General features: G+C 38.9%; 1 protein-coding gene across 3 annotated transcripts in view; it reads right to left on the bottom strand.

The window, feature by feature from the left end:
• aifm1 (apoptosis inducing factor mitochondrion associated 1) overlaps nucleotides 1-12,135 on the bottom strand; it is a 46,931-nt gene that overhangs the window by 26,252 nt on the left and 8,544 nt on the right. For all 3 annotated transcript variants that reach the window (XM_069893448.1, XM_069893449.1, XM_069893447.1), the window contains exons 3-6: nucleotides 9,546-9,651; nucleotides 8,054-8,083; nucleotides 4,348-4,475; nucleotides 196-326 (exon numbers count right to left, since the gene is read on the bottom strand). In XM_069893448.1, the coding sequence (XP_069749549.1) occupies nucleotides 196-326; nucleotides 4,348-4,475; nucleotides 8,054-8,083; nucleotides 9,546-9,651 (395 nt within the window). The remainder of the gene's footprint in view (nucleotides 1-195; nucleotides 327-4,347; nucleotides 4,476-8,053; nucleotides 8,084-9,545; nucleotides 9,652-12,135) is intronic.

The raw sequence follows: 12,135 nt of genomic DNA on the forward strand, positions 1-12,135 counted from the left end.
ATTTAATAACTATCACCTAGACAAGGAGAATGGACCATTTGTTCCATCTTAACCACCAAAACTGTTGTTTGAGAAAGAAAAATTAAAACATTTTGCATCATATCAATTTCTAAATGTTACAACTGAACAGAAAAGGAACATTTGATGAGCCGTTCACAGTAAGATGCCCAAAATGTCACAATATAATCAGCATACCTCCTTTCTTTTCCATTCCACTGTTTAAATTTTAGCGTTTCTGTAACACTGGAATCATCTGAAAACCAGAGCTCTTTCGAAAGTGGGGGCCGCATATAAGGCAAATCTGGTTCTTCTGTCACAATAAGTACCTAAAATATACATAACACGTTGAAGCAGCAAGAATCTGAAATATGATTTAACAACAAAAATAAGCTAAAAGTGGCAGAGATTTTGGAAAAGGTTATCTTAAATTTTAACGTCATTTTTCTCTCTATGGATGTTGCCTATCTTTTGGAATATTTCCAGCATTTTCTGTTTTTATGTTGGTTATAATTAGTGCTTGAACTTAGCAAGTGTTCACGAAAGGATAATCAAACACGAATGACCCAATGATAAAAATTCGAGGATATCTTTAGTTTTTCAACCAAAAAGAGAGAGTTTTCAAGAAACACGTTAAAAGAAAGCCAACCAAAGGACTGCTGGCGTAGGGCATTGGCAACTGTTAATGATGGATTAATGTATAATTATATTAAATAAGAGGGCAATCAAGAGAGCAGCATTTACTTTGTCAAACACCCTCTAATGCTTTTCCAGAAGACTAGCTTTAATACTTCAGAACACTAACAAGCCTATCGTTAAGACATGCACTTCACCTGAGGAATCCATGGCTGTCACGATAGCAATGCCTACAGCATCTCTCCTTTTGAGCAAATCTTTACTTTCCCAAAGTAGATAATCTTCCATTTTCCCCATACAAAGCACCACCTTACCTTCCCCCAACCACCCCACCCCCATTCACTCCCTACCTTTATCCCTTGGACTCAGTTTCTTCTTCAGAATTCCTTTCTTACATCTTTAGCGCATCTGATTTGATGACTATTCACTTGGTGTCCTTATTTAAATCCTTGATGAAGATTGTAAATATTTCACGCTTCAGAAATCTCAGTGGTACCTAGATGGTAACCATTATGCCTATTTAACCCAACTGTTTTCTGTTAATGAGCTAACACTCTATCCATGCAACATGGTTGATTGAAAGGGCACTCAGTTCAAGAACAACTGGGGACTGCTAACAAATGCTAGCATTGACAAGAATGTCCAGATCCTAAAAATTCCTATTATTCAAACAAGGATCCAGATGAGGTTTAGGAGAATGATCCCAGGAAATGAATGGGTTAATGTACAAGAATTGTTTTCTGGCTGAGCTTGCACTCACTGGCAAGGATATGGTATGGGGGGTGGGGGGGAAAGAAAGAAGGGGAGAGTCTCATTTAAATCTAACAAATATTAAAAGAGCTGCATCAAGTGGATTTAAACAAAATGTTTCCAGTAGTGCGAGTCTAGGACTAGAGTGCATAGTCTCAAAATAAAAGGACATCCATTGAGAAGACATGGGGTCAAATTTCTAAAGCCAAAGGGTGGTGAATCTGTGGAATTCTTTATAACAGACAGCTGTAGAGGCCAAGTCATTGGAATATTTAATACAGAGGCCCATAGGTTCTTGATTAGCAAGGATGACAACAGTTATGGGGCAAAGGCAGGAGCACGGGGTTGAGAGTCAAGTTACATCTGCCATGATTTGACTGGCGGAATAGACTCAATGGGCAGTAGAGGACTTGTGAGTGGTGGAAGAGCACTGATATCTTATGTACGACACCAGCCCAGGTGGTGACATTTCTCTGAAATCAATGATGATTTCTCCTAGCTCCTTATTCCCCCCTCCCTCCACCCCCTCCAAACCAAAAGTTCATTGCTTCCAGAAGATTATTTTGTGTTTATCCTTCCACAAAGACAGGCACAAAATACTGGCATTGCCCCCTCCCCAATATAATTTTTCTTATCACTTTTTGTTAGGGGCTGCAATTAAATGTTGCTCTTCCCCCCCCCCCCCCCCCCCCCATTTCACCTACCTATACAAGCCCTTACTACTTGTATTTCTCAATAGATTATTTATGGATCCTATTTTTTTCTTATCTGTTTTGACCCTCTGATGAAATTTTAAAATTTCCCACACTTTAGTCTCACAGCTTTTGTTGGTGATATGAGGAGTTTAATTTGCTTTTATACCATTTATTGTGAACCATGGTTAGACTACTTTTCCTATTCTGTTTTGTTCTTGCTAATTTGTTTTGCATTGTCCTAATGCATGTTAAAGTCTGTATTATTCTTTTTACATGAAACTGTTTTTTTTTACACCATAAATCACAATAGCCATGATATACACTTTTTCTTTTTCACACATTTACAGTGACTTTTTCTCCCCCCCCCCTCCTCCCAAGCCACCCCCCACCCCCCCCCCCTCATCCATTTTAGGTATACAATCTAGGTTGCATTAATTCAGTCAGACAATGTTGTCATTCAACAAAAATACACCAGAAATTCTACAGAGTCCATTCTTTTCTTTCCTTCTCCTTCCATCAACTTAGGTAATGTTTGTCCCCGGTAGGTTTTCGCTATTGTATTTAATGTAAGGCTCCTATACTTGTTCGAATATTTCAATATTATTTCTTAAACTATATGTTATTTTTTACATGAAACTGTTGATTCAGACTGTGGACTTAGTCAGGTTTGAATAATGCTACTCCCTCTCGTTTCTTAGCTTCACCTAAAATGCTTCTACTTCATAACTGTCTAAGTTAATGCTCTTTCTCTTCACTGTCTTTAGCCTATCCTCCACATTTTCCATCCTGCCTATTTTTTTTTTTTAAAAGCACTCAGGACTATTGTTACCTTACAACCATGTTCTTGTAATGTTAATAAATACACTTGTTTACTTCAGTTTGTGCACTTATCTTTTTACAATGCATTTGCAACTTCAACTCAATTGCCTCAAATTTTTCCTTTTCACCAACTTTCCAACTCTACTTGGACTCATTGGCGATGTTTGTCCACTCTGTGGTAGTCATCCATTTTGCTATCCTGCCTTCTTTTCAAGATAAATTCTCAGATGAACCATTCATTAGGGCTATGTCCCATCAACCACCAGAATACTGGATTTGAAAGGATATTGTTCCCACCTTAATTTAAGTGAAGCCCATTCCACATGAAATAACTGTTTATTTCCTTATTATTACCACCAGTGTGTCGTGAACAAAATCCTCTTTCTTTTGAACCAAGTCATGAATTCAACGTCTAATCCAGCCATTCTCAATGCGGCTACACGGGCCCCCAAGGACGAAGCAGATTGAAGTGGGGGGTGGGGGTGCGCTATAGACTGAAATCATTCTTTTTTTAAAATGTCATCAGTAGACGAGATGTACATAAGAAACCAACTAAACTTGATTGCTTCATAGGGAAGGGGGGGCAGGGGGGCAATAAACTTCGAAGAGTCCAGAGTGGAATAGCCAAAAAATGGTTGAGAATGCTACTCTAATCTTATTGACCCCTTACCAGTTAGCATATGACAGATGGCAATCCACAGTGATTCAGCATTGTGGCTTAGACCACAACTACTTGCAGTCCCTCAGCAGGATATTTTTCTTAGTCCTATTTCATTAGCATTGAAGTGGACGACAACAACTGGCTCTTTTTCCACCTACTCACAAGTTCTCTACTGCTGAGAATATCCAGAAATGGGCAGTGTAAGGTAAAAACATCATGAGATGGGACCGGAGAAGGAGTCACCCAGTACTAAGGAGTAACAGAATGCAGATGTGTCCTTGTACACTCAAGATAAGCTTGGCACTAACAAGAATGATGTGCAGCAGACTAACAGAGAAGGGTAGCAACAGTTTATTCATTGGACAATGTCATGGTATGATAATTTACTAAGTACGTATCCTGAGGTATAAAAAAAAACACCACTTGCTGATAACGGCAGAATGCGCCTTCTCCAACTAACACTGTTAGTTGCAAGTGTTACAATCCGGCAATAAAGAACAAAGAACCTTGATTTCGACTCAGTCTGGTGTCTGACTCACTCATTCATGAACAAAGCAGACCTAACAGCAGGCAACAGCTTTCAAGACCAAAACCTCCACTGCTCCAGGAAACAGTTTATGCTAACCAAAATGTCATCTACCAGCTTATTTATTTTACTCAACTTGAACAGTTCTAATGCCCCAGGGCAACATTACTTACTCTCCCTCCAGACCCTGCTAACACCCATAAACCTTACAAAACTCAGAATTTAATTAGAAATCCATGTAATGAAGTAAGATTATTACCCACCCTTGCTCCAGGATCTCGTGCACGGATAGATCTGGCTGCTGCAAATGATGCAGTGCCACCACCTATCAGCAGGTAAGGAGCATGCGATGGGATGTCGGGCTGAGCACGGATTGGTTCAACTGTTGGTGCTGCAAGAGGAGAAAAACACATTGAGAAACCCTACACAACCTTGCGCAGCAACTAGCAATCAAACACAAAGTTAAGCAATATTACTTTTTGATTAATACTATCAAGGTAATTCCTTGTAATAATACAATAGGTAATATTTTATTTGTAATGAATCCAGAAATACATAACACGGCTAATTCAAATTTACTGCTCTGTATCTACAGAGATTAATTTCATGGTAGTTTTAAAATCAAACAAGTTGCTCGAATATATCCTGTGAGCAATTCAAACAATCGGAACACTTGGACCTCAGGTCACACCTTGAGTCTGTGATAAATCAAGCACTCTTGAAAAGGTTAAACCAATCATGAGGTATATTTAATTTTACAGTATCAGTAACTACAATCAGATTAAGATACATGTGCTAAACCAATCATGAGGTATATTTAATTTTACAGTATCAGTATCTACAATCAGATTAAGATACATGTGCTATTTGTCCAATATTTACATCAAATTCATAAAATAAGTTATCAATTATTAAATAAGAATTAGTTTTATTAAATGACCGAAAGACAAAATAACATCTAGAATATAGTTTACGGGAGGAAAAAATGGGAAAGACCCACCTTCAATCTTATCTATGTAACTTTCATCCGAATCTGAGACTTGCTCAGTTTCAGATTTTGTTACTGTTTTTTTTCACTGAAACGTGCTTAGGCAATTCTGTGGCAACCAGTTTGGGGCTATCAGTTGAAATGGCAGATTCTGCAAATACAAACCAATGGACAAAACTTGCCTAAAGCAAATCAGGTCTGTCTTACAGTATGATTAGTGTCAACAACACAAATGTCAACACCAAAAGCCATAAAGAGACAATGTTCATATATTAAGCCAAAAACTTCTCTCAGTACATGAACATCAACATTGTCCTTGTTCTGAGTTGAAGTCAAGGCCATTAAGTGAAAGAGAAAATTCTGATGTACTTCAATGCTCGCAGATTTAATAGCACCCAAAGTACCCTCCGGAAAACAATCTTCCCCCAAGTCTTTCTCCGGTATATAGATGACGACATTGGGGATGCCTCATGCTCCTACGATGAGCATGTCAACTTCATCCATTTTGCGTCCAACTTCCACCCCGATCTCAAACTCACCTGGTCTATCTCGACAACACTCTCCTTTTCTTGGATCTGTGTCTCCATCTCAGGAGACAAGCTTTGCTCTGACATATACTATGAACTCTCCAACTCCCTCAACCCCCTGGACTACACTTCCTTACACCTTTCCCCCTGCAAGGATTTCATCCCTTTCCCTCAATTTCTCTATCTCCGCTGCATCTGTTCCGAATATGAGGTTTTCCAGTCCAGAACTTCCGAAATGTATGCCTGCTTCTTCCACAAATGTGTCTTCCCCTCCACCACTATCAACTCACCGCTCACCCACATCTCCTCCATTTCCCACTCATCTGCCCTTGCCCTCTCTTCCCCAAGACCCAACAAACATAGAATCCCCCTCATCCTCACCAAACTCCCCACCAGCCTTTGTATCCAACACATTATCTGCCAGAATTTCCGGCACTTACTACAGGACCCCACCACCGGACACATTTTCCCCTCTCGGCTTTCCACAGAGACCGTTCCCTCCGGAATTTCCTCACACACTCATCTCTCCCCACCTATTGCATCCCCAGCGTCATCCCATGTGCCCGCAGAAGGTAAAATTGCACCCACACCTCCTCCCTCACCACGGTCCGGGGCCCCATTCAGGCCTTTCATGTGAAGCAACACTTCATTTACACATCCACATAACTTCTTTACTGCATCCAGTGCACCCTTGGTGGCATTCTCTACATCTGAGAGACTGGTCGCAGCCTGGGAGGTCGCTTCGTTCAGCACCTCCGCTCTGTTCGTAACCACAGTGACCTCCCAGTGGCCAACCACTTCAATTCCATGCTCACATGTCTGTCCATGGCCTCGTGTACTGTCCCATCCTGACCACCCAGAGATTAGAGGAACAACACCTTATTTTCCATCTGGGCATTCTCCAGCCACAGGGCATGAACATTGACTTTACTGCTTTCCATTAATTTTGCTTGCCTTTCCCTCCCCCCCACCCTGTCTTTCTAGTTCTCCCCCTCCTCATGGCTGCTGTCCCCTCCCTCCTTTCTCCACCAATCATATCCTGCCTTTGCCACCCACCTTCCCCCCTCCTACTCTTTTGTTCGGACACTTGCCGCTAGCATTTTCTCATACTTTGATGAAGGGCTCAAGCTCGAAACATTGGTTATGTATCTTTGCCTTTGCTACATAAAGAGCACTGTTTGATCTGCATTGTGTGTTTTTAACCTGAAACAATCTGATCTGTTCCACTAACCTATTCCTTTGCACAATTAGCATAGGTAAACTACAACAGAAATATGTGCAACTTCCATTCTTAGTCTTTTGCAAGAAAAATATACAGATCACTTTTTAATGCCACTTCCTCTTCCAGTCCAGCTCCAAATCACGAAACTTTAAGCGTCATCCAAGTATCTATGCTCTACAACTTCTCGCCAAAGTTATTCTACGCAAGGTGATCAAAAAGAGTTAATTCCACCTTTTTAGCAGAATATGGTGGTTTTTTAAATTAAGCACATAATATAACTGTAACTTTTTTGGAGAGTCTCTATTTGCGGTTAATTCCGTTTCATCAGAATTCAACAATTTTGCTTCATGCCTGAAACATCAATTATGTATTTTTACCATTGGTATATAAAGTATACTGTTTGACCTGCTGAGTTTCTCCAACATTGCATGTTTTTAGCTTCCAACAAAACCAAGAAGCATTTCTCTGATTTCTGCAACAATGTCATCAATACCTTCTTTGAATACACAAGACTCATTTCTTTCTTCAACATGCAGAGGAAATCCCAATTTATATTTTTCTAGATCTTATTAGTTAGGAAATTAAATGACTTTAAATATCTTTAAATAACCATAACATTTGGCCTGTGAGGTCATAGGTGGATATGAGTGGGAGGGTAGAAGAAAAAAAAGCAGAGCAATGATAGGGGCAGGAGTAGCTCTCTAAAATAGAGAAAGAAGGTGGTGGGGAACTGTGGGGAAAGGAGGCAGATGGACATGAAAAAGGTGGGGCCCAACGGGAACTGGACCAAATGATGTTAATACCATCTGGTTGGAGAATGCTAAGGTGCTGATCCTCCGATTTGCAGGTAGCCTTGATTTGGCTGTGCAGGAGGCCGTGGACAGACACGCCAGTGTTGGAATGAGGTGTGGAATTTAAATGATTGGTCACTGGGAGGTCCCTGTTATTGCAGCGGCAGAGCGAAGGTGCTCAATAGAACCATCTCCCAGACTGCGTCCAGTCTCTCCAATGTAGAGGAGGCAACAATGGGAGCACCAGTTTTGCAGGTTTGGAATTGCCTTGTGAAACAGCACACTAGTGAAGAATAGAAAAGCAAGAGTATTTGATTGATCAGTACATCATCCATAAATTGATGGATTCTATCTTAAAATTTGAAGTATAGAAACGTCCCAGAATTATTTCTAAACAAAAATAGATCAAGATGAGTGGAATGCAGCAATAACAAGATTCACCTCCTTCTGTTGCTATCACTTCTCCTTCACCTACAAATTTAAAGGAAAAGAGCATATTTTTAGAATAATCACACAATTTAAACAATATAACAACCTGAAACCTTATTTAGAATACATTTGATCATGTTTGCCATTAAATAATTACTTAAAAGTACTATTACACAATTTCAATTTGCATTGGACTCCCAACAATGAACTTCGATAAAACCTTTGCGTTGAATAAAAGAAAATGAGGTGACAGTAACTCTCATCTCTCACCCGTTCTCAGTAGATAATAAAACGCTGATTTATCTGCTATTCAACCATTCCAAAACCCTGCTGGTTTGGCATCAGTCTCAACAGGTGACACCTTAATCTCTAGGTCCCTGATTCTCACACTCCTCGTTGACTCTCCTAGGCCCCAGTTCCAGGGCCCTCCTCTGCTTGCAGTTGTTTATTGATAGAGTCGTTGAAAATCTGAACTCTTCTATTGCAAAAGTGTACTTTAACTTGGAATGTAAATCTTACTGTGGACTTAATTTTTCTTTTTCACACTTTTCATCAAGCCATTGCACTGTAATTTGGGTGAGATTTTCTTCCCCTATCTTCATACCCAGCCTGAGTTCTGGCACAGGCTAATGAGCCTTGATTAATTCCTCTGAACAGTTTATTTATTATCTCGATCATTAAAATTAATTAAAAGATGTTGCCCCTTGCCTTGATTCTGTGATGCGAGTTTATGTGCATCAGCACCTCTTGCACTCCCTTTCAACTCACTTGCTATTGATGGATGCACTCCCTTGAATCTCACTGGCTTCACTGAATCATTAATGTGCAACTGTATATTTTAAAAAGTGAATAAAATAGCATCCAATTGTTCAGAATATCTGCTTGATCAACAATAGCCTAGATTAATGGAGTTTCACTGTACATGAAATGACATTTAACGAATAGACATTGGGTTACTCTTGCAGATATTGCACCGGATTTTTGTCCAAATATGCTATGACAAAGGGTGAAATATGCTTCTGGATATTTATAAAAATCAAACTTTTCCATTGCTTTTTAACTCCAGGTTAACAATCAACCTGATCGAATAGAATTGAATTCATGAAAAGACCTTTTAAAATGGATACAACTAATTACAAAGAAGTGACAACTTTGATCCACATAAACTCGCATCACAGAATCAGGGCAAGGGGCAACATCTTTTAATTCATTTTTATGATCGAGGTAATAAACAAACCATTCAGAGGAATTAATCAAGGCTCATTAGCCTGTGCCAGGACTTAGGCTGGTATGTAGAGAAAAAAAAACTCACCTGAATTACAGTGCAATGGCTTGATGAAAAGTGTGCAAAGTCCACAGTAAGATTTACATTCCAAGTTAAAGCACACTTTCGCAATAGAAGAATTCAGACTTTCAATGACACTATCAAGAAACAACTGCATGCCTGGCACAGCATCTCACCTGTATTGACACATCAAGAAAGCAGAAGAAAATACTTCCCTACCTTTTGATGAGAACTCTTCAGGTTTTGTTCCTGTAATGGATCTTGATAGTATCTGTGCTACTCGTTCTTCGTACCTTTCTTTATCTTCTTTTATTGTGTGATATGCCTATGAAGAAATGCAGCATATTTGGATCACTCCCAAATCAATTAAAAAATAACCTTCATACTGTTTTATGAATGCAAATTGTTTTAGCTCTCTTGGTAGGTCAGTAACAGAAGGCAACATCTGATTTCACTGAGATATGATTGCTTCGATGTTTCTGATCAAAGAATGAGGCAGGGCAGGAGAAAAATCTCAAGAAAGAAAATATTTGAGAGACACAAGAACTTAAGTCCTCTCAATCTGTCGAGATACAGCATATACAAGTCAAATTCTGGTGAAAATATTCCCCGTTTTAGGAAAAAGGATGAGAGAGAAAAATATTTTAGTAATGCAAGTGTACTGTCTTCCTTAACTCAAGAATATAACCTCTAAATTTTAGTCTGATGGATTTCTATTCCAAAAATAACAAGACTGCAAAGTGGGGATTTTGTACTTTTCTATATTCCCAGTGAGATAGCAAAGGGGTCTATAGCTCAGAATCAAGCTACAGTAATTCATGTAGCAATTGGAATGGTCAGTATTTAATAAACAGCATAAATGTTTAGAAATAATGGGTTTCAGCTAAACTTGCACACAAAAAAAAACACTGAAATGGATGCAAAAGGGCAAATTGTGTATTTGCTAATTTCATTTGATTGCTTGAAACAGATCAACTTTAAACAATCATGTGAATCGAGCACATTTCTGACCTGATCTTATCAGAATATTTCACCTGAATAAAACTTGATTTTTAAATCAAGATCCACTAGGGAAGGTTGCACTACAACTCAACTTATGCAAGGGAATAAAGTCCAGTAAAACCCCAGTTGTCTGGAATTCAAGCAACCGGCAAAAACAAAATAAAATCGCAGAACTCAAAGAGGTAAAAATATGGAAATCTTAAAATGGTGCACCCTGTGGTTAATTTGCCAATCATGCCACATACAATCTCTAGCACCCATAAAATTCACTTATCTAGCATCTACCAATCCCCATAGGTACCAGGGATTTTACTGTACTTGAATAAAACATACTTCATTCAGATGTAACAGAAGTAACATTGTTGAAATAAGTTTGGGGAATGAAAGGAATTCAATATCATGAGATATTTCATAAACTCCAATTTTATAACTGAATATAAACATTCCTAATAGAAACCAAAAAATCAACACATTCCTGAGAATTGCAGGAATTACATGTTGCAAAGTGCTGTATAATATGAAAAAGGTAGTGGGAACATCCATTCATCTTCAGAGATTTGAAAACAGTGGTTGAGGCTAATAACTAAAATGAAAACAGAAGAGTGTCTATTGCAATTGCAAATTAGGTGCAAACTGCAAATGTAAATTATTGCATAATCACAATTCATTATTATTTTGAATGACCTTTTAAAAATATAATTGTTATTAATTAAAGACCAAATGGGCAATCTGTGCATGGTGTTCGGGAACGTGAAGAAGATCTTAATGAATATTTTGCCTGTTTTTATTGAGTAAGACATGACATTACAGTTCAACCTCTCCAATGGAACAGCAAAATTTTCGAGCAAATCAAGAAGAAAATGGAGTGGTGGGGAGGGGGGAAGATGACTGAGCAAAAAAGTAGATAAATTCTAACTCCTGTTAAGATGTATCCCAAGTTGCTGTGGGAGGAAATAGAAGAAATTGCAGGGAATATTTGTCTGCTGGCCACAAACGAGGCGCCAGATGATTTAATGGCAGCAAATGTAGTTAATTATGCAATAAGAAGAGCAGAGATGACAGATATTCCAATGTAGATGATAAACATTTCTGAGCAACAGGGTTAATCTACACTTGGAAAGCCAGAGACCAATCAGGTATAGTCAGCATAGATTTATCAAAGGAAAATTCTGTCCAATGCATTTTTTTTTATATATAGAGATCAGTGTAGTTGATAGGGCTCACATGAATTTCAGTAAGCCCTTTGAGATGGTCTCGCATGGAAGTCCAATGCACAAGGTTGGAGCCCATGGAATCCAAGGGAAGTTGAAAAATTTGATACAAAATGCACAAGGTTGGAGCCCATGGAATCCAAGGGAAGTTGAAAAATTTGATACAAAATTGGCTTGGTGAAAGGAGACAGATAGTAATGGTGAGGAGCCACTTTTGTGATTGGAAGCCATTGATTTACCACAGGTATTGTTGCTGGTAACCTTGTTGTTTATTATACACATCAATGCCCAAGACATGAATCCAGAAGGTATGATGGGTAATTCTGCAGATCACATGAGAAGTGGTGGTGGTGTTGATAGAGAGGAGGGTAGCATTCGGCAACAGTTCTTCATTATTAATCAGTTGTTAAAATAGGACAATGGCAGATGGAAGTTCTTCTGACAAGAGTGAGGTAGTCATAGAAGGGTAGGACATAGATCATGAATAGAATGTCCCCAGTGAGAATCTAGGAAAAGTGACCTTTACGTACAAATTTAAAGATATCTGCAAGTGTTAGCACAAATAAAAAGGGAGGCAAAGACAACAGAACAGATGC

Source organism: Narcine bancroftii, chromosome 8 (assembly GCF_036971445.1).
Source record: "Narcine bancroftii isolate sNarBan1 chromosome 8, sNarBan1.hap1, whole genome shotgun sequence".
Lineage (NCBI taxonomy): Eukaryota > Metazoa > Chordata > Chondrichthyes > Torpediniformes > Narcinidae > Narcine > Narcine bancroftii.